Source organism: Carassius gibelio, chromosome B10, assembly GCF_023724105.1.
Source record: "Carassius gibelio isolate Cgi1373 ecotype wild population from Czech Republic chromosome B10, carGib1.2-hapl.c, whole genome shotgun sequence".
NCBI classification, from domain to species: Eukaryota; Metazoa; Chordata; class Actinopteri; order Cypriniformes; family Cyprinidae; genus Carassius; species Carassius gibelio.
This window is the reverse complement of record NC_068405.1, coordinates 10,438,028-10,461,579: the sequence shown is the minus strand read 5'-3', so window position 1 is coordinate 10,461,579 and position 23,552 is coordinate 10,438,028. Positions and strand designations below refer to the sequence as shown.

General features: G+C 35.5%; 1 protein-coding gene across 3 annotated transcripts in view; it reads right to left on the bottom strand.

The window, feature by feature from the left end:
• Positions 1 to 32: 32 nt before the first annotated feature.
• LOC127966339 (dihydropyrimidinase-related protein 2) overlaps positions 33 to 23,552 on the bottom strand; it is a 25,442-nt gene continuing 1,922 nt past the window's right edge. For 2 of the 3 annotated variants that reach the window (XM_052567250.1, XM_052567251.1), the window contains 13 exons: positions 12,348 to 12,436; positions 11,968 to 12,152; positions 10,855 to 11,019; positions 10,654 to 10,715; positions 9,351 to 9,431; positions 8,931 to 8,999; positions 8,720 to 8,840; positions 8,215 to 8,371; positions 6,885 to 7,026; positions 6,497 to 6,667; positions 3,150 to 3,329; positions 2,081 to 2,246; positions 33 to 1,949 (listed from right to left, as the gene is read on the bottom strand). In XM_052567250.1, the coding sequence (XP_052423210.1) occupies positions 1,858 to 1,949; positions 2,081 to 2,246; positions 3,150 to 3,329; positions 6,497 to 6,667; positions 6,885 to 7,026; positions 8,215 to 8,371; positions 8,720 to 8,840; positions 8,931 to 8,999; positions 9,351 to 9,431; positions 10,654 to 10,715; positions 10,855 to 11,019; positions 11,968 to 12,152; positions 12,348 to 12,436 (1,680 nt within the window). In that variant the 3' untranslated portion in view covers positions 33 to 1,857. Of the gene's footprint in view, positions 1,950 to 2,080; positions 2,247 to 3,149; positions 3,330 to 6,496; positions 6,668 to 6,884; positions 7,027 to 8,214; positions 8,372 to 8,719; positions 8,841 to 8,930; positions 9,000 to 9,350; positions 9,432 to 10,653; positions 10,716 to 10,854; positions 11,020 to 11,967; positions 12,153 to 12,347; positions 12,437 to 21,564; positions 21,832 to 23,552 lie in introns of those variants that run through there. The other variant, XM_052567252.1, reaches the window with a different exon arrangement.

Sequence of the window (23,552 nt, the reverse complement as noted above, 5' to 3'; positions counted from 1 at the left end):
CATGGAGCTGCCACAGGTGCAGTTGCTGAAAATCACCTTTAACTTTTAACGTTTATTTTTATAATACTATTACAGTATGTTGCATTTTACTACGTCACTAAAATGGATGTTGACATTAAAAATGGCGCTGTGATGACTCATTCTTTTAAAAGCCTTTCAAAAGCACTATGACGAGTCAAGAGAAAAATCTGGCACCTTTGTATCGGTTAACCGGCTATTTTACTTTTAACAGCCTTTGAGTTGTTTTGAACAAAAAACATGAACAAGCTCTTGTAGAAGTACTCAACATGATCAGCACATCTCAGGCACAGCTTGGAGTTAAAGTTACAAAAGACACATTAGCGTGAGGTCTGCGATACCACATTAGTTGACATAGAAAGTAGCGGCACAGTCACTCCGTCAAATCTCACAACTTACATGGCACATTTGTATAGCGCTGCAACCAAACTTACAGAAACAACCATCTGGGGGTTTGACTGTCAGCCCAAAGTTTACTTAGAATGCGTGGAGCCCAGTTTTTCTTATCATGTGTAACTCTTTAAACTTAGCTCACGCATGAGTTTTTTTTTTTTTTTGCACTTTTTTTGCACTAATTACTTTGTCCACAAGGTGGCAACATGCCAAGTTTTAAATTCTACTCCACATGTGTCGTGCGGCTATGTTTGTGCACGCTATGAAATTAAATAAACGTTGAAAGGCATATGTTCGGCTGTAAACATTCGGCAAGTGTTTGCGTTAAGACTTAAGTATACTTTGGGCTTTAGTGCATCAGGAAATCGCTGCTAATTTCACGAAGTTACATTCACGTTGTTGTTTAAAAGTGACTTAACGGCATTTCCTCTAGCTAACTTTTGGAAGCTAAAAAGAAATTGTAACTTTTTAACTCACAACTCAGACTTCTTTCGACAGTTCTGACACAAATTCAAAAATCTTCATTAGCTAAACAACTCACTTTTTTGCATGACCAAATACAAACGTGTCTTTATCCTCTTCTTAAATTTTAAATATTACAGCAGCTTTCGCAAATGCCAATTTGATGCCAAAACAGAGGAGGTTTTCACCCAAAACCATCTGCGGTCCTCTCTTATTTTCTCCAACTTTACTAAGCTATTTGTTTTTAAATGCGGTTTCTTCTTCAGTAACATTAACAGTGTTACCTAAATATCTCTAGTTGTGAAACAACACATGGTTTTTAATCAGCGACCACTGGAAAAGCTTTCTTTTATTGACTGGTACAGAAATTATCGTACTGAATGCCACGGAAAGGGCATGGGCGGAATACGGTCAGGTGTTCATACTGATGTAAACTGAATGTTTGAGTAAAAAACATAATAAAAGATTCCCAAAAATTACAACATTCCTAATATAATAGACTTTTAGCCACAATGACACAAGAAAGCCTGTACTCTAACCCTTACCTTATTAATAAGTAACAATGATAAACAGCTTCTCTAATACACGCACTTGATCCCTCTGATTTCAAAAAGCAAATAAAGTTAAATACAAAAATGATAACATGACTTGTGGTGGGTAGAAAGTACAGTATAAAAATCATACAATCAGAAGTGCTCAAATGTGGATGTTACATTTATTCCTTCTCTCTTCACACGAGGCAAATACTTTGTTTTGTTGTTTGTTATTTTTCTCTATAGATGTCTCCTTTAGGAAGTGGTGCACGGTTGGGAAAAGAAAAACAATGGAATCGGGCGAGAGCTCAGGGGTTGGGAGACTAGGGAGTGGAGAATCATAGGCCCTGTGGAGGGTTCTTGCTGTGACACTGTGGCCTCAGCAAACACCTCCATTGTAGACATCCCTCCCCCCCAACCCCCTGTTTTCCTGTTGACTGGAGGAGGGCGTCTAGCCCAGGCTGGTGATGTTGGCCCTGCCACCAGGGGGCGCAACGATGCGCTGAGTGTTACGACGGGGGATGTTGTCGTCAATCTGAGAGCCTAAAATAAGACAAATCAAAAGGAAATCAATCCTATGGTGTATAAATATTTAAACATGATGACACTGTTCCAGACAAGTGATCAAAACGAATGTATTTTTTGGTTTATTTCGATTTTTGCTAAGTGCTCACCGGAGAGGCTGAAGCCGGACTGGTGCAGGTTGCGGACCGGTTGAGCGGGCTGCTTGGCAGGAGAGGTTTTGGCAGAGGAAGCAGGAGTCACAGCTTTGGGCGTCACTGAGACTTCACAGACCGGCCCGTCGTAGAGACCCCGCGGGACGCCCCTCAGTTCAGCAAGCTACAAAACAACAGTTTATGACACTGTAAATAAAACACAGCAAATCTGATAACTTCAAACATTTATGAATCTACAGTTAAACACTAGTGAAGAAAACAGGCATGATATTTTAATTTATGAATAAGTATATTTACAGAATAAATGTGCCATCTATTTATTTATTTATGAAAAATATATATGTATATTTTTTAATCAGTATTCTATAAAACCAACAATAAAAACAATTACATATAATGAACAAAAGATATACAGCATAAATACTCATAATAACAGTAATAAACAAAAATAAAAGTAATATATATATATATATATATATTCAAATATTCAAACATAATATTCAATACAATAATACTTGTAAAAACACTAATTGATTGTTAAAACTAAAATATGCAGAAAATGTAATATATATATATATATATATATATATATATATATATATATATATATATATATATATATATATATAGTGGAATGAAAAGGTTTTTGTCCCCTACCTGTTTTTAAAAAAATTATTTTGCATATTTGTCACACTTAAAAGATTCAGATCATCAAACAAATTTAATCATATATATATATATATATATATATATATATATATATATATATATATATATATATATATATATATATATATATATATATTATTATATTATTATTATTATTATTATTATTGTTATTATTATACACACACACACACACAAAATATTCTTCACTAAAACTAATAAAAAAAAAAAAAAAATACTAATAATAAGATTCTATACAAATCACATTGTAATACATAAAATATATCAGCTAAAAATACTAGTAATAATAATCAATAAGAAAATATGGTGACTAAAGAAATGTTTATCCAGAAATTTCAGAAAAGCTGAGGAAATAAAGTAGGTTGAATCTATAACTCACCCTGCTGCGAGCCTTTATCCTCTTGTAGACATAGTCAGGGAAGGGTTTGCGGGTCACGTAGCGGCCGGACCCCTCAGTGGTGTGGAGGTTCCCCTCCTCCAGCACGATCTTTCCCTGGCTGATGACCACCAGAGGCGCCCCACGCACCTCAGTGCCCTCGAAGATGTTGTACTCCACCGCCTGGAAAACAAGAAGCAACAACATCACACTAACAACACAGAACAAGAACAACCTCCTGCTGATTTACAAACATTCCCAACATGTAGCATTTTAGAAGCAAGAAATCATTGCACAAACAATCCAAATCCCTTCCACATACTGAAGCATGATGTTCCAGTGGAAATAGAAGTGATGTTGCATGTTGGGAATCATTATTGATCCTTTCAGACAGCTATTTAAACAATATGTCAGGACCCATACCAGTTTAGAAATACAGTGCAAAGAAAACAAGGAATGCTGGAAATAAGAGGGCACGAACGAGGGAGGAAGTATATTAAAGTTTACAGGGTGTGTGTGCTGGCAAAAGAGTGACCACCCTTCTAAATGCTACTGGCGCTTTGCTAAAAGAAATACAGTTCGTCCCACAAGACCTAAAAACAGCAGCAGAGTCTGATAATCAACACACACATGCTAACACACCTACACCACAGTTCTGAATAAAAAACTGTTTTCTTAATCAGGTTTTTTGTTTTGTTTCCTAGGAACATTTTCTAGACATAAAAAAAAAAAAAAAAAAAATATAAATTGACTTGAGAAGCGGAATCGTGTAAATATTAAGACATAGAAGTTTCTCACACTCGCCAAAGCTGTTTATTTGATTATATATATATATATATATATATATATATATATATATATACACACACATTCAGTAAAAAGTCATATTAAGAAATATTATTGTAATTTAAATAACTATATTCTAATATAATGTGTTTTATTTATATAATTTTTTGCACATTCCACCAGTCTTCAGTGTCATAATTGCTTTGCTTTTGCTTAATATTTTAGTGGACACAGTGTTACACTCTTCTGTAATAATGTAAAAGGTTAAAAAGGTTCTTTTAAAAACTCTTAGTGACCTCACACTTTTGAACAGAAGTGTATCGTCAGTGATTATATATTAAATAAATAAAAAAATAATATTTGTTGAAATAAAATTTTTTTCTTGTCTAAAGCATAATCTTACAATATTTAGTGAGGTTTACGCTTATAATAAAGGGGACAAAACTGTTTGTATATGTGATTTAAAAAAGCCCAGATAAATATTTTAATAAGTCCAGACATATTTAAAAAAAACAAGTATATTTTATATTATTCATTATTATACATTGCATTACTTATTATAAATTGATTATTATTATATAATCTAAATAGCTTTAAAAATAAATATATAAAATTATAAATTACATAAATGAGTTAATTAGTAATTCTATTATTAATTATAAATGTAAATAATAACTGTAATGTGTATTAAAATTATTTGTATATATGTATTATTTACATATAATGACAGAATTGTAATTTTGGGTGAACCATCCCTTTAAGATATTTGCAACAAATCTCTTAAAAAGGTGATTCACCCAAAATAAAAATTATGTCATTAAAGGGTTAGTTCACCCAAAAATCAAAATTATGTTATTAATAACTCATGTTGTTTCAAACCCGTAAGACCTTCCTTTATCTTCGGAACACAGTTTAAGATATTTTAGATTTAGTCCGAGAGCTCTCAGTCCCTCCATTGAAGCTGTGTGTACGGTATACTGTCCGTGTCCAGAAAGGTAAGAAAAACATCATCAAAGTATACTCATTCTCGAGTCATGAACTGTTTCTGTCAGATGCGTCCGATCTGAGAACCGAGGAGCTGATGAAACTGCGCATGTGTGATTCAGCGTGAAGCAGACTGACACAGAGCGTCTGAACTGAACTGATTCTTTTGGTGATTGATTCTGAACTGATTCTGTGCTAGTGTTATGAGCGCAGGTAAACCGAAGGCTTGAATCAAGGGCAATGACGTCATTACGTCGAGCGCAAAAGAACCGGTGAACCGTTTTCTTCAACCGGTTTATTGAATCGAACTGTCCAAAAAAACTACTGGTGATCCGAACACCAATGCAACCGGTTCTTGACTCGAGAACGAGTCAATCCTTTGTTCGTTATCTGGCTCGGCTCGGTGTTCATCTCTCTCTTCACAGCAGTTCAGTCAGTGTACTGTTTGAGTACATGAATCACTCCGGGATATTGGTTTGTTTGAACTCAGAGGGAGTGTCAGCCACATTAAAAAGGTTAACAGCTTAAGTCATTTGTGGATTAATGCGTATTGGAGACGTGAAACTTTTAAAACGATTCAGTTCGATTTGGTGAACTGGTTCAAGAAGATCCGTTTACATCGAATGATTCGTTCGTGAACCGGATATCATATACTGCAGTGAACTCTCTCACAACAGACACGGAAGAGAAGACAATGCTGAATAAAGTCGTAGTTTTTGTTATTTTTGGACCAAAATGTATTTTCGATGCTTCAATAAATTCTAACTGACCCTCTGATGTCACATGGACTACTTTAATGATTTTTTTCTCACCTTTCTGGACATGGACAGTATACCGTACACACAGCTTCAATGGAGGGACTGAGAGCTCTCGGACTAAATCTAAAATATCTTAAACTGTGTTCCGAAGATAAACGGAGGTCTCACGGGTTTAGAAAAACATGAGTTAATAATGACATAATTTTGATTATTGGGTGAACTTACCCTTTAATTACTCACCCTCATGTCGTTCCAAACCCGCAAGACCTTCGTTCATCTTTGTCACAAATAAATATATTTTTAAGGCCCAGAAAGGAAGTAAGGACATTGCTAAAATAGTCCCTATAACTTCTTAAAACTAAGATTGAACTGCTTACGTCACTGCTTACATCACACCTTTAATATTTAAATTATATTAATACATTATTTATGATATTTATCTAACACACTTTTGCTTATAAACTAATCTTTAGACATGAAGTTAAACAAAATCCACCAAACAAAAGAATACAACTCTTGAAAGCCAGTGTGTTATAATCTCACAAACACAAAGAGAAGACATTAAAAAAAGATCCTCATGGTTGTGTGTTGTGTGCACTGTTACGCCTCCAAAGCAGGAGGGAACCATCAATTACCCAGCAGAGCTGAGAATGACATCACTCGCATGAGTAACACAACCCACACCCAACATTCGGTCAGAAGAGCCAGAGTGCTCTGGTCAGGACTGCAACCACCTTCACAAGAACACATCTTTCCTCAATGGTAACTACACCGAGGGACGTAAATCATATAAACACCAATGAATCCCGCACACTAACTCACCAGATTGTGGCTCTTCGCTGAGATGATCTTCATGACATCAGGGTCCCACAGAACCAGATCGGCGTCTGAACCCACGGCGATGCGGCCCTTGCGTGGGTACAAGTTGAAGATCTTAGCGGCGTTGGTGCTGGTGACGGCCACAAACTGATTTTCGTCCATTTTTCCAGTTACCTATGAATGAGGGGGACCGCCGGGAGAGATGACAGTTTGTCTCGGTTGTGTTTGTGTTCACTTGAGTGTGCTTGTCTGTTCGGCTGGGACTATTTAGACTCACATGACCACTGACTGATTTTGTTTACATGACTGAAGGAAGTGTAGATGCTGCACTGTTGCAGCTTGTGATTTAATGGCTCTCCTTATTATTTGCATACTAGTATTTCTGCCTCACCACACATTTGTCCCAGATGATGGACATCCGTTCTTCAGTGCCGTTGGTTCCTTCGGGGATGAGGGTGAAGTCGTCTTTGCCCACAGCTCTCTGGGCGGTGTTAAAGGTGCAGTGAGCGCTTCCTGTCACCTGCAGATCTCCACTGAAGCAGGAAGTGGGAGAGGAGTAAGTTTCAAGTTGGGACCAAATGATTGAGTCTATTCTACAAACATTTATATTTATCCACTTAGCGAACCCTTTTCACAATAGTGTCCTCTTTAAATGAAATAATCTCAGAGCAAACACGTTCTAAAATCCAATTTTTTAAATTCACACTGTTTTGGCCCTAAAAGTGCCTCAGATTTAATAATAATAATAATAATAATAATAATAATAATAATAATAATAATGTATTAAATGATTTATCCATTGGATATCTGGATATTGTTATTATTAGTAGTAGTAGTAGCATAATAAATTGGTAAAAATGAATTAAATACTAAAAATATTATGATCATATAATATTTTTTAGTACAAAACATTATTATTATTATTTTTGCCTTTCAATTGATACTAATAACTACTACTACTACTACTACTAAGAATAATTGTTTATATTATATTAATATTGCTGATATAAATACATACAAAAATGCAATAATTTTATTATGTAGTTAAATTGCTTTCTAATAAAATACTATAATAATCATTACAATAATACAATTAATAATGTTAATAATATACTGCATTTTATATATATATATATATATATATATATATATATATATATATATATATCATTTGAAATAATAATAACAATTAAAAATGATGATAATAATAGTTATGTTGGTAATTAAAAACAAAACAATTATTTCCTCAATCTATTTCATTTCTTAGAATATTATGTTATATATATTATTTGATAAATATAATGTAATAAATAACAATTCTAATAATAATAATAATAGTTAATTTCTAATAAAACCCAAAACAAAACAATAACTTCTTCAATTTAGTCATTATTAATTTTTCACTTTAAATATTATTTCATGGTAATAATACTTGTATTATTATTTTTTACTAAACGCATCTTTATAAATAAAATGTACTGCAGACTTCTAGTCAACTCCTAAAGTTAAAGCCACCCTTCAGTTCACTTTGAAGTCATTTGAGGTAATATGGATCACACACACATTAGCCACTTCTTGTATTTATTATTATTTTTTTTTATTAACTGCTCTCAGACCCCACAAATGAACCAGTTTTATTTCTTATGATACACTAATTACAGGGCTCCACCACCGTAGCAAATCAAATCAGTGATGCATGCTACAAATAAACAGCATACTACCATGATAGCAGTGAGTTGAGATAGTCCGGTGTGGTGGGATCCGGACTCAAGGGTGGAGACGTGACGTAGGCGGCGGCCTTGGCCCAGTTCTTGCTCCAATAGTGTGAGCCGTCCGTACCAAGACTAGCTGTGATTGGCTCTCCATACACAACGGTGCCTAAATGGTTCAAAGATACCGAATTAGGAATAGGCATATATCATTTCACTGTAATTCCCTTGCCCTGATTCTGGAGCCCGACCACTATGATGTCATTTCTTGCTTTCGAGCCAAGAACAGCTGAGTCATAGATGCTGTATTATTATATTTTTTTTGCAGGACTGCAATGCATCGCAGTTCATAAAACCTGCCTCGCTGGTCCAGACTTAATAATAATACCTCATTTTAATGGAATTAGATCAAACCGCCTCAGAATGTTCTTCCGTGGTGGTAATTCAACCTTGAATGTTTCCACTAGGTTTGGTTCCATTGAAGTCTCGCCATATTGAAAATGGAGTTGGGTCCCACCTTTCTTCCTGGCCTGGGCGATGACATCAGCGGCACTCTTGCTCATCACTTTGGTGATGTAAAGAGGGCAGTTGGTCTGATTGGCCACTGTTACGGAGCGGTTCACTGCCTCCGCCTCCACCTAAACGATCAATACGGCCAAGTCAGCACACGTTTTCTTGGAAAAACTTGGGAAAACGGATGACTTTTCCCAGAATTCCCTGCCATTTACCTCCTCTGGATGACTGAGGACATGTCCCTCTGGTCCAGTGATCCCCAACTCCAAAACCCTGCGCTGCTCCTGTTGAAAGAAAGACGAGCAGGATACGAGTAGCATGAGATCGCTGAATCTTTCAGTAATGATGTCATAGTCTCAATATATACTGTACATTTTGGAAATGTCTTCATTACAAAGAGTTTGCTTATCTTGATCATGACAAATACACATGACCGTGAGCCAAAAGTCATCTGCAATGAATTATATCAGCCTCACATAGGAATATTTGCGTTGGTTTTGCTTGCCAGTATAAAGTCTGAGCGTTGGTTGTGGAGCATGTGTTTTGATTTAACATCTCCAAACGGTTTATTGTTGATAATAACTCTGAGTAATGGAGCTCAGTGCTGGACGGTGCAGCCTGGCTGAAGATCTGACCTCGGCTATGATGTCTCCGTTCTCAGCGTGGACCTGAGCGATGGCCCCGAGGTCCCGGATGACGCTGAACACTTCGTAGATCTGCACATAAACACACAGTTGAAGTCACACAAATGCTGACACTCAGAAAGGAATGGCAAATGGCGGATCATGGTTAAAACAGATGCAACGATCACTGGCAGACTATTCAAGCATCATCTGTTTATAAATTGCCAAGGGACTCTGTTAAGATTTCCTAACCTTTCCTGTTCTTTTTTTTTTTTTTGGCACAGTTGTCAATAGTAATAACAACTTAACCTCCCAAGCCCCCAGAAACGTGGTACAGTGCAACCTTAAAGTGGTACCATGGTTCTGTGATGTTAACAGATCAGATCACAGATTTTTTGTCATTTTAAAAAACATTTTGACTGCCAAATTCAATGTTTCACCAATACGAATTAAGGTATTCTCTGGGAGAAATCATGTTTTATTTTTAGATACACTGGAGTACAATACTGATATATACTTACCAAAAACAAAAACAGCTGTTTAAATATGGTAAATATAAAAACATGGTACTACTACTGTAGTTTTTATGGTCAGGTTTTTCCACAAAAAAAAAAAAAAAAAAATCTAATGAAATGTCTAAATGAATGGCCAAAGTAATGAATGGAGTTGCTAGTCAGGATTCCTTTTCAGAAAATAAATGCTGCATTAAATTGCAAACAAAGAAAGAAAGAAAGTACTTAAAATTACCATGGTGCATGTCTAAAACCTTGGAAATCACATGATATTTTGTGAGTGCACAGGAAGGCAAAGTCACGATACATTGCAAAATAAATAAATACATAGGTAACACTTTATTTTACAGTGTCCTTGTTACACATTATGTACTTACTATTTTAATAACAATAAATTATGCACAATGTAATTAGCCCTAAGCCAAACCCTAATTCTAAAGGGTGCTAGGTTAGAGCGAGCTCTTGTACTTTTACAAACCCTAACCCTAAAGTAAGTACATGTAGTCAATTAATATTATTCAGTACCTAAATGTATAATATATATATATATATATATATATATATATATATATATATATATACAATACAATTTAAATATTTATAAAATATATTTATTTTGTATATAAATATATAAAGTATTTTAAGGACCATTTAAATATTCTGCATTATTGTTCCAAAAAACATACTTAATTTTACTAATTTTTTTTTTAGGTTAAATATGACCTGGGTTTGTTTTTGGCAGGTTTCAAGAGACTAATTGTAAGATACATGTAAGAAGGTAGAACGCATGGAGGAAGCCATACCTGGGAATCAGTGAGCTGGAACACATCTTTGTAAGCCAGGTAGACGAGGAAAGAGTTAACGCCTGCACACAAAGCCGGGGATGAAATTAGAGAGGGCAATGAATGAGCCGTGAGACATCAGTGAAACAGCGAAGCAGCAGAATTCCTGAGCGATGCAGTATTCTCCAGCTCTAGCAGATACAGATGTTGACAGTGGTTTACCGTGATCTTTGACGAGTGCCTCCATCTCCTCTTGAACACCCTTGTGCCATTCGGTGATGTCCACGTGAAGAGAATAGTCACAGCACGCTTTGCTGTCCGCCCATTCCCGCCACTGATTGAAGGCCGACATCAGACTCGTCCCGGGTTCAGAAACCACATGATCAACTGTTCACACACACAAACACACACAGCGGTTAGGCAGATATTAAAGAGCTCCTACGGATTAATAAGTACTCTGAAATGAGGGCGACGGAGAAGTTAAAACAGTCTTGTGCTATTTTAAGCACACTGTCTCCATCCTGTCTGCACTGCTGTCAGGCACGGTCGATGACGGCTGCATCATCAACAATACAGGTGACTCAGCAAAACAATACAGCTTTCAGAGCACATAGGAAAAGGCAACAGTTCATGAAAAGCTGCTCTAATAATAGCTTAAAGGAATAATTCACCTAAAAATTTTAATTGGTAACCAGTCAGTTGCTGGTAGCCATTGACATCCTATATTATGTAGGGCCCAATTAAATCTGTTTTATTTATTAAAAACTTACCACTTTAATTTCTTAATTAAACAATTTATGAAACGTAAAAAAAAAAAAGGCCAAATGAATTTTTTTTTCTTCTTTAAAATCAATGTTTTTTTGTTTTGTTTTGTTTTTTTTTTTCAAATTCTGCTTTTAAATTATTTTCTGGATTCAATTTTAATTGCGTCGTTAACTATTAATAATCCAAACTGATTTTATTAAAAAATATTTTTTTATTATTATTTGTGTTTTTTTTTTTTTTTTTTTTTTTATATATACTGTGTTTTGTATTTATATTCTTCTGCTAAATAAATTCAGGTAAAAAAAAAAAAACTATCTTGAAATTATTTCCTTAAAAATATAGTTTTTAATCATTTTATTGGCAGTAGCAGTCCATTAACATTTACAACGTTTGTGAAGGCTACTTTGGGGGGCTACTTTAGATTGTTGATATGCTAGACACTAGATTGTATGGCATTGCTAAGTTGCTGCTATGATGTTCTGGGTGGTTGATATGCAAACAGCAGCTAGCCCTTGCTCAGTTTCTTCAGTTTCAACAAACTCATCACACTAAGCACAGCTGGATGCATACTGATCATGGTGGTTCCTCCGGCCAGTGCAGCGCGGGTGCCTTGATAGAAGTCATCGGCAGCAGTCATGCCCCTGTCAGGCATCTGGAAGCGTGTGTGCACGTCAATGCCACCCGGCATCACCATGCGCCCATGAGCATCGATGGTTTTCACCCCGCCAGGCACTATCAGATTCTCTCCGATCTGCCTGTGAGTGAAATATAAAAAATAAATATGAGTTATACAATCTGAGCAATCTAAATTTAATTTTAGGGGACAAATTTCAAGGGCTATTTCATTATCTCTTCATGTATCATCTGATATAAAGGCATATTATGCACGCATTAACCTTACAATCTTAGACTACTAAAGAAACAGTTCAGCTAATATATTTTACACTCACTTGATCAGGCCATCTTCCATATAGATGTCGGCACAGAACGACTGATCATCGTTCACAATCTTCCCCCCTTTAATCAAGAGACGGTCACTCTGCAACACCAGATAAAAGTCGCTTTAGTATCCTATTGCAGTACAAGTGCAAATTGTCTGTTCGCCTTAAATATAGACATTAAATATAGACGTTTCGTGAATATAGATTCAAGTAAAATAGAAAATCCATCCAGAAACCAGTAAATCAGAGCTTCTAGCTACTGTATATTATTTTAGCTTCTAGCTTCACTACAGCATCACCCACATTCTTCATAAGCGGCATCAGTGGATTCTCTGGTCTTCGCTATTAAAAACAGATGTTCACCATGGAACATTTATCTGTCACCGCACTACAATGTGCTCAACTGAACCTGGAAGACAATGATTCACCCTTACTATCTGAGCTGACTGCTATTTCTACTATAATGTGTACTGCATTAGAGAATGGGGTTTTGATACATCTCAGTTACTCAAGTCTTTAAAAGCTGTTCATCAAACTTATTCATTCATCAATTCATTCAGTCACCATTTCTATAGGTTAATCAGATAATATTTTCTGTTATGAGTGAGTTACCAAATAATACAATCAACTATTTTGATAAAACACAAGACCTAAAAACCCATTGAGACTTATTAATTGTATGCATATTTAAAGGTAACCTATTATGCCACTTTTTACAAGCTGTAATATAAGTCTAGGTTGTCCCCAGAATGTGTTTGTGAAGTTTCAGCTCAAAATACTCCACAGTTCATTTATTAAATAATTTGGAAATGCCTATTTTGGGTGGAAGCAGAAACATGCTGTCGCATTTTCTTGGTTGGTATGCACCGGGGACATGATTATACCACTTAAACACGGAAAAAGTCAGATTTTCATGACATGTCACCTTTTACAAATATACTGAAAAGCATCATATAATTGTGTAATAATTAAATCCTTGTTGTGAACAAGACTGACTCACATGCTGAACTGAAGAAACTAATGCAGATAATCATTTTTTATGTATTAATTGTTTAATTCATTCACAAACAAGATTCTGTGAAGGGGATGTGCTTGTTAAATAGGTCCAGCCCAATGAAATGCTACTTTACACACCAAACCCCAATTCTTCTGGTTTGCAATACAAAAAGGGCAGGAAAGCAATCACACTTCAATGAATGAAAAATATGAGACAGTACAAAGAAGTGACCAAGAATTAATTGTTACTTATTAACTTGTGTATTATTTACTAAATATATATAATAGTTTTATTGTAAATAAATGTTTATTGATTTATTTACAAACTAAATATATTTTATTTTATAAAATGTTTATATTTTTTTCTTTAGGTGTTTATTTACTTATTTATTTATTACTACCCAAAGATATTTAAATAAATATTAATAATAAATCATTTAATACACAAACAAGTGAAAACACATCTCTTCCATCTACACTTGACCCTCTAACACTAGCGCTCTCTATTATATTTCTATTTTATCTACTTGTTTTCTATTTATTTATTAAAAGACTTGACCCTCTTGACTACGGTTTTTCATCTTGTTTAAAAAAGGACCCTCTAACACCAGCGTTCTCTATTTGTTTATACATGTATATATTTATATTTATTTATTTGCTTTATCGCTACAGGAAATAAATGTCAATATTTATAATAAAATGCTCACCTTTCTGTAGTAATTTAATAAATAATTAGCAAACAAGCGATCATCTTTATATAGAACAAAATACTGGCTCATTCAGTGAAGGGAATGTGTTTGTTTAATTGATTCAACCAATAAAATGCTTCTTCACAACATGGTCCCAAATGCTATTGACTTGTGCTATATTCAGGCTTCAGACGCATGAAAGTCTCATGCTTCAGTGAATGAAAAACAAGAAAGAATGGAAAAAGTTCCAAAACACTCATCGGGTTATCTTAATGTCAAAACATGTCCTTGGAAACATGTTTCCTGAATTTGTACGCTTTATTCAAGTTCCAAGCAATAAGTGAATTAGACGAAAATAGTATCTTTCGATCGTTCCCAACAGCATCATGCAGTATGAAGGCTAAAGTTGGCTAGACAACCCTGGTACAGACCCTTCCGCCACCACCCAGGAATCTCTTTACATTCAGGGCCCCAGAAGAACGGCCATTTTTCTGAAAGGGGAGCGGTGGAATAATTCCAGTCACAAGGCCCTCTGCACCGCACGGGGACAAAGGCAGCTCTGTCTGCGTTTCTGCCTCTTTGCGTGCTTGTTGGCAACCCAGCAACATGAGGCCCTGGGTGGCTTCCCAAGCCCTGCCCTGATTCACTTAGCGATGAAAGCAAATACTCCAGTGACCTGACATCTCCTACTACACATCCCACAACAAGAAAAACAACCCTACTGAACCCAAACAGGGCCTCATTTGCTCTCATATACCTAAAATCTTTCAATTTATAGAAAAACCAACACCAGCTTCTACAGAGGACGAATGCTTTCTACTTTCCAGGTCCAGATCTTTGCCGAGGGGCTTCTGGGACCAGGCGAGTGGCTTTGGCGGTTGGCCACACTCAACAGCTGCTTTATAACATGCATTACATAACCCAGGCAATCACAGCCATCCATTTCCTCTGTCTGCATGCACAAACCGACAAATCGGAGCCATCGATGCTGAGCAAAGGCATTATGACATTGTCAGAAAGGTTGCAATGCTAATTAGAGGAAATGTGGACTCCATGACCTGATCTGGAGCTCGTTTTGGATCTTTTCCAAAGTGCTGGATGCTTAGTGCATGAGAGCACTGACAGGAAGTCTTCAGGTCAGCATGTTTATTTTACTGCACGCCATAAATGATAATGGAAGTTTAAACAGGCAGTTTAGTGTCCATGAACATCAAACCATAAAGGACGTCACATTTGAGATCTGAAGCTAATTTGCGCGTAATAATAATCCATATTGACCGACTTCCAGGCTTTGGGTTTAACCGCTCGCAATTCCATCCCTCAGTCGTTTAGAAACGGATTTAGCTGAGCCGGATTCTAGCTGCCAGGTCGATCCGTTTATGATCCTCTTAAAGGAAAGCCGAAAGTGTGGCTTGACTGTTTGCGTGCTTGGTGCCTTTTTCCCCTCTGAGGCACAAACGTAGCCGTTATGAATGGAAATCTTGTATGTTGTGAGGAAACACACTCCTGGCAGACTGCTTGATACGAGTCAGAGAGGAGATTGGGAGAGGCACAACAGCAGGTCAGCAGTGCATTCTGGGACAGATCACTGGGTTGCACTGGAGCTGCTGCGGTTGCCATGGAAACCAGACAACTAGACTCAGGAGGGGTTTTTTTATTCAGAATTTTACACTGTATTACAATCGAAAACTACAGAAACATGCAAAGGATTATGTAATTTTATTTTTAATAAATATTTAATTCCTTAAACATTTTTGTTTATTTAAGAATTAATTTGTTTGTTTTTGTTTTTATATTCATTTCTTATATAAGTTTATCTATACATTACTTTTTTTACTTAAATTTATTGAATAAAGATCATATTTAATTTTATTTATAATATTTATTTACTTAAGTAAATTAAATTACTTACTTTATTTACTTTCCTAATGTAAATTACCACATATAATGATGAATGTTTAAAATAAAACTTTGATCTTTCATAACATGTATCAAATAATTTTATAATTAATATAAGTAAATAATTAACTGACTAACGCAAAATATATAAATAAACAAAACTTTCATCTGTTAAGTAAATAAATTAATAAATACTGTAAATAATTAATTAAATATTAATTTATTTACCTAATACAAATAATAGTTTATCTTAAATATGTATTCATTCATTTATTAAAAATGACATTTTATTTTAATAAATATTTCCTTTATTAAAGCGATTTAAGTTCCACAGAAAGATAGTAAAAATTTCCCTTAGTAAATAAAAAAAAAAATTACTTGAGTAATTAATAAAAGAGTACTAAATGAATATATAATAATAAATTAATACATATTGTAAATACATACATATTACATTCACATACTTGCATATTATTAACAAATATGTTTACAAAATAAAACTAATAGTTATAACTTATAATTGTAATAAATGTTTGTGTTAACTTTTGCTTTTCTTAAATAATTATTTATTAAATTACTACTATATTTAAAATACATTTTTATTATTATTTCTGTAGTTATTAAATAATTGAGTAAAGTGAACATAAATTAATTAATTAATTAATTCCCATTTTTATGTAAACATTTTCTCTAGGTAAATGATTATTGAAATACTACAGAAAATTATACATATTTTCTTTTATTAATTTGTAATATTTCTGTAGTAATTAAATAATTGAGTAAAAGGGAAAATAAATGACTGAATGAATAATTAAATCAATTACATAAATATTAAAACTATTATCTTTGTTTAGTAAATAAATAAACATTGAATAATAATATTTCCAAAAAAAAAATTTTTTTAGTTCTCTATTTACTTATGATTTTCTTTTCTTTTAATCATTTAGATCTTACTGACACAGAAAGCAGATGTAATAAGTGGTGACATAACAACGCCTGTCAGTGATTAACATGAAAACAAGTGAATTTGACTATACAGTCAAAGAATGTATGTACATAAAGATTCTTCTCTGATATCTGACCTCATAACTACAGCTGAAAGTGACCAGGCAGGGGGAGAACATTCATCTTCTCAAGAAGGTGTCACCCTCCTCCGTCTGTCTGTGCAGCTGACCAATGCAGCTGGTCCACCCCGACCCACCCATCAACCACCCCAGCGCCCTCCAGCCGACCAGCCATGCTGCCATATGCTTGTGTGTCAACTAAGTCTGGGTCTATATATGACCTGGGTCTATTTAAATCACAGGAAATACAGATCTAAGATGGACAGTCCATCAATTGTTCATAAATATCCTCTCTACGAACAATTCACCTAATTGTGCTGAAGCTTTCAGGAGGACAGAGTTTATGCATGAGGTCTTTGGGTCACATTGTGCTTGGGAGGTCTCTGCATGAATTCCACTACAGTACAAGGGGTGATGACTGACGGGGCCAAGCTGTGACTACAGTTAGAACGGACGCAACAAGTAAAAATCGACCGAGCGACCTCTGCGCTATTTGATGTCAATCAACCGATCCGTTTGGAAGTGAGTCAAATTCCATTCCCATTACTTTCCCAGACATCGATGTGCCATAGACGCAACACTAAATAGGCCACTGTAAAAAAAACGCCACTGTAATAGGGGTGTGGCACACACACACACACACAGCTTTAGGCAACCCTACAAGCATTTCTCTCAGATAGCTCATTCTTCTTGCTTATTTTTCCTTGCCACCATCTAAATGTATTCTCAGCTGCACATTTTAGTCTTTTTTAATCTTTTTTTTGCATGCGATCCTGCACGTGCTACTCTGTGACTGGCCTATCTCCAACCTCTTAGATCTTACTGAGAGCTGGATGCGGTTTCCTTAACATGCTGGATGGAAACCACAGCCCACCTACTTCTCATTCAACATCGCTTAGGGAATCTGAAAGGGTGTCCTAATGCTCTCGCCCAAACCTCAACCCAAAGAGCTTCCTTTGAAAAGAAACAAAGGCACACCCGCCACCAGCCGAGCCGAGTGGGAGCTCCATTCGACCGTCTCCGAACAGCTATTTCCAGCATGGTTTACTCTAAAACAGATCAAATTAGGTGCATTGTGATGTCATGTGGATATGTCATAATCAGATGGGTGGGGAAGCATGATGATGTCTGTTCTATTGTGACAATCATTTCAATACAAGGCTTGAGCAAATGCACAAATATATAGAAGTATGGGGCATTAAGCTATTATAAATCAAACCTACAGGCTTGAGGAAGGAAATCTGCTCATTTTCCCCTTGGTTTGCAATGCTTTTTTCCATGATCCACGTTGTGTTTATGGAAGCATATGGGTAGCATTATTCAATTTGGGATGTAATATGCAAAATGACAATGCAATATGTAAAATGGCAATGCATTTCTGTATTTACATTTACATTTTCCAATACATTTGTGCAACGTTTGGTGCAAAATGAAAATGAAAATTAAATTACATAATTTTCATTTGCCATTTACTACACCAGTTTTAATATGTAAAATGAATATTAATTTTAACGCTTTATAAGTTGCAAAATTAAAATGAAAATGTATTACAGAAATGATTAGATATGTCTAACATGTTAAAGCAAAAACTGTGGCAAAATGATCATTTAAATGCTATTTTTCTTAATTGCATTAACACTCACAGTCAAGACACTTACGATTGCATTTTCATTCGGTGTCCCGCAATGAATGTAGCAAAACTCAATGTGCACATTGAAAATGCATTCCGAGCCGATCACGTGTCCCCGCCCTCGCGCCACGTCAATCATTGTGTGAACAAGGCGGGGCTTACAGAAGGTCAGAGACTCAAGTCTCAAGAAGAGGATTCAATCAAGTGAGACAACATGGACAAGGCAGTTGGTCCGTGTATGTTTTGATCATTTCGGTTTATGGCTTCAATATTTCATTCGGACTTGTGGGCGGAGCTGAAACGCTGCTTTCATCTGATTGGTCGAATCGGATCGGTTTTCATCTGACAGCCTTCAGCTCGGTCTTGTCATTCTTTCAGGCAAAATAAGAGTCAGTGCGAGTGAAGCACTGTAATGTCTGAAACCACCGCTCACTGTTAATTAGCATAATATTTGAATCAGATGTAGCTGGGCACATAATTCGTGCTGCTGAGACCTGCAAATTATTTCTAGGTTGTAGTATTGTATGAATATTGTCCCACTGATAAATACAGTGCAAATAGTTCTGTCCCTTTGGATAACAGTGAAGTGGAAATTAAAATCAATAATAGACTGAACAGTTCCATGTCTGTAACATTTACCACTCTCATCTTTTAAGTCATAAGGCACTAGGTATGTGTGTGTGTGTGTGTGTGTGTGTGTGTGTGTGTGTGTGTGTGTGAGAGAGAGAGAGAGAGACATTAATAAATAATTGTAAAAATTAATATAGTTAAATTTCTAAATAAAAATAGTAAAATTAGCTCTATGCTGCTCAGTGCTCCTGTAGCCTACCCCAGAGCGCCCTCTCGCGGCTGTAGACGGTAATGTTTTCTCTTGGTCTTGAATAAATGTGACATATAGTCCAGTGCGACTTATATATGTTTTTTTCCTCGTCATGACGTATTTTTGGACTGATGCAACTTATACCGAAAAATACAGTTAACATTATTATTATTATTTATTATGAGAGTAATTGACACAGACTAGAACTTTAATGTTTCACCCAATTCAGCTCATATCTTTAGACTCGTCCGACTCGTGTTGCTTGTATAACTGGCCAGACTTACCTTCCCAAAAAATCCTATTTAATTTTATTTCATAAATTTAACTATATTTATTTCCACTTTACTGTTATCCAAAGGGACAGAACTATTTGCACTGTTTTTAATAGTAAAATTAGCTCTATGCTGCTCAGTGCTCCTGTAGCCTACCCCAGAGCGCCCTCTCGTGGCTGTAGACGGTAATGTTTTCTCTTGGTCTTGAATAAATTTGACATATAGTCCAGTGCGACTTATATATGTTTTTTTCCTCGTCATGACGTATTTTTGGACTGATGCAACTTATACCGAAAAATACAGTTAACATTATTATTATTATTTATTATGAGAGTAATTGACACAGACTAGAACTTTAATGTTTCACCCAATTCAGCTCATATCTTTAGACTCGTCCGACTCTTGTTGCTTGTATAACTGGCCAGACTTACCTTCCCAAAAAATCCTATTTAATTTTATTTCATAAATTTAACTATATTTATTTCCACTTTACTGTTATCCAAAGGGACAGAACTATTTGCACTGTTTTTATCAGTGGGACAAAATTCATACAATACTACAACCTAGAAATAATTTGCAGGTCTCAGCAGCACAAATTATGTGCCCAGCTACATCTGATTCAAATATTATGCTAATTAACAGTGAGTGTAGTTTCAGACATTTCAGCTGAAGGCTGTCAGATGACAACCGATCCGATTCGGCCAATCAGATGAAAGCAGCGTTTCAGCTCCGCCCACAAGTCCGAATGAAATATTGAAGCCATAAACCGAAATGATCAAAACATACACGGACCAACTGCCTTGTCCATGTTGTCTCACTTGATTGAATCCTCTTCTTGAGACTTGAGTCTCTGACCTTCTGTAAGCCCCGCCTTGTGCACACAATGATTGACGTGGCGCGAGGGCGGGGACACGTGATCGGCTCGGAATGCATTTTCAATGTGCACATTGAGTTTTGCTACATTCATTGCGGGACACCGAATGAAAATGCAATCGTAAGTGTCTTGACTGTGAGTGTTAATGCAATTAAGAAAAAATAGCATTTAAATGATCATTTTGCCACAGTTTTTGCTTTAACGTGTTAGACATATCTAATCATTTCTGTAATACATTTTCATTTTAATTTTGCAACTTATAAAGCGTTAAAATTAATATTCATTTTACATATTAAAACTGGTGTAGTAAATGGCAAATTAAAATTATGTAATTTAATTTTCATTTTCATTTTGCACCAAACGTTGCACAAATGTATTGGAAAATGTAAATGTACATACAGAAATGCATTGCCATTTTACATATTGCATTGTCATTTTGCATATTACATCCCAAATTGAATAATGCTACCCATATGCTTCCATAGTGTTCGCGTCAGTCACAATCGGTCAGACAGTTGCTCTCTCATAACTGCTTGATTTAATGCATCTACTAAACACACGTTAGAACGTAATGGTTTATTCGCTACACATTGACTCGCTTGACGCGAGCGACGCGACGTAAGCAGAAAAACAGCTTCATTAATTAAATAAGGAGCGTTCCGGTTTTGTAGCGTCGCGGTTGGAGATGGGGCGTGAATTTCATAAGAGTCCTAGAACGCAATGCCATGCTGCAGTACTGCTTCAAGACATAAATTAAACACCCTGACAGCTTAATTTCGCTAAAACATCACAAGTATACCGGCTCCAAGCACCTGAGCAACGCAATGTAACGTAGCTACGCGGAGTAGGGGATCAGCGAGCGTTGCGTTTAGATCAGCCTTCGCGCAAACCAAATAGCTGCATTTATTATCACAATATTGAAACTACTTCTAAACATGCTTTAAACTTAGTAAATAATCAAAGAAGATATTCCATAACTCACGGTTATGCGGGGAATATTCTTCTTGCCCTGATAGCCAGACATCTTCTTTATGCTCTATTCCCTTTGATGAACCGTTATCACTGTGATAATGGATGCAACGCTCTGTTTGGGAGGGGAAATGGCTTGGTTTAAGACCTTTAGGGATTAGGAGGCGAACGGAGGAGGTTAAAGCGCTAGAAATGTAAAGGACAAAGGACCTGTGCCCAATATCTCCTCTCCACTGATGCACCTAGTCCACCCAGACAGTCTGAGACAAAACGAGAGATTTTCATAGCGGAGAGCAGCGCGCATGCGCACAACCCCGCCCTGGATAGCCAGCAGCTCCTCCTCTGAGTCCACAGAGGCTGACCAATGATTCAGACAATGGGTTTAATGGCACACACCGATCAGAGTTTGCAAACCAAAACTGTGCGATGAATAATAAACATAATTTGTATGCAAACGATTATGCAGATTAATAAGAGTGTCAATGACATGGCACTTTCTTTTCTGGACTAATTGATGATTAAAAAAAAAAAAAAAAAAAAAATGGATTTACTGAGATTAACAATGATTTTACACACACACACACACACACACACACACACACACACACACACACACACACACACACACACATACATACACAAATATAAGGCAGATATATCTTAGGGTAATATAGATCATATATTATTCAATATGTATTCTATTATAAATATATATATATATATATATAGATAGATAGATAGATAGATAGATTGATAGATATAGATATAGATATAGATATAGATATATAGATATTCGTTATATTATTCATTGTTCAGGATATATGTATAAATTATCTTACAGTATTATTTAATTCTAAACAAACTAAGAAATATCGACACACAGTCAATAAGAAAATAATATTCAAATAAATTAATACAATAGATCAACTAATATAAAAAAATGTTTATATAAAGGCTTGTTTTATTCAAATAAGTAACCCAAAGAAAACGTCTTGATATTCATGATGCAAGCATTTTTGTCAAATCATTTTTCCTTTGAGTATTATGTTTGAAAATAAGTGGTTCGATAAGTTGTATGCACAGTTATCAAATAAATGTGACTTAAAGACTTTTAAACTTGAAAGAAGTCACTTGAGTGGTAATAAAACAATTTATGTTTGCAGGTTTTAGCTCTAGGAATTTGTAATACCACACATAATGCCTTCTTGAAGTTAATCTTTTGCCCCAGACATTAGTTTATTAATATGCAAACACTACAGCTCAATATCCGGGTCCTTCTGGCTGCTTTGGGCTCAGTGCAGCAGACCTAAACATGGTATTGATCTCTGCAGTCATTAAGGCCTATCAGTGAAGAGAGAAAAAAAGCATAAGAGTGGCTTTAAATCACACTTGCCAAACATAGAACATTTTCCTGTTTGGTATGCTGTGTGACAGAGCGTTTTCTTGACTACAGGATCATATTACCATGTATAAATGCACTGAATCATATCATCTGACAACATTCAGTGAAAAGGCTATATAATTTTCTCCTCTTAAATGAAAAAGGAGGGTAATTCTGAAAATAATTCTGAGTGGAGGTGATTCTGAGTCATATGATCTTTTTAACAGGTCCCAAGTTATTGCTCTTAAAGCCCCATTGGGGCGTACTTCAATCACAGCTCAGCATCACTGTCAGTGTAGCTATGGTTACCGCATCCAGATACCAAGGCCCACACATACTGCCTCTTGAATTATTGGGCTCTTAGGAACAACTGGACTGTAAAAAACCTTACTGAATGTTTTAATCATCATTATTTTTAAGGTTTGTACACTTTTTTTTTTTTTTTTTTTTTGAAAACAAAAAACAAATTACCTGTTGCTATAAGGGCTGCATTTTATTTCTAAATAAATTACCGGTAGTTCTAAACTTTGTTATGTATAACATGAAAGACGTTTTATGTATAATTTACCTTTTATTCTGTGAGAACAGCAAATATTCAAGGCTTAATATAATTCATAATT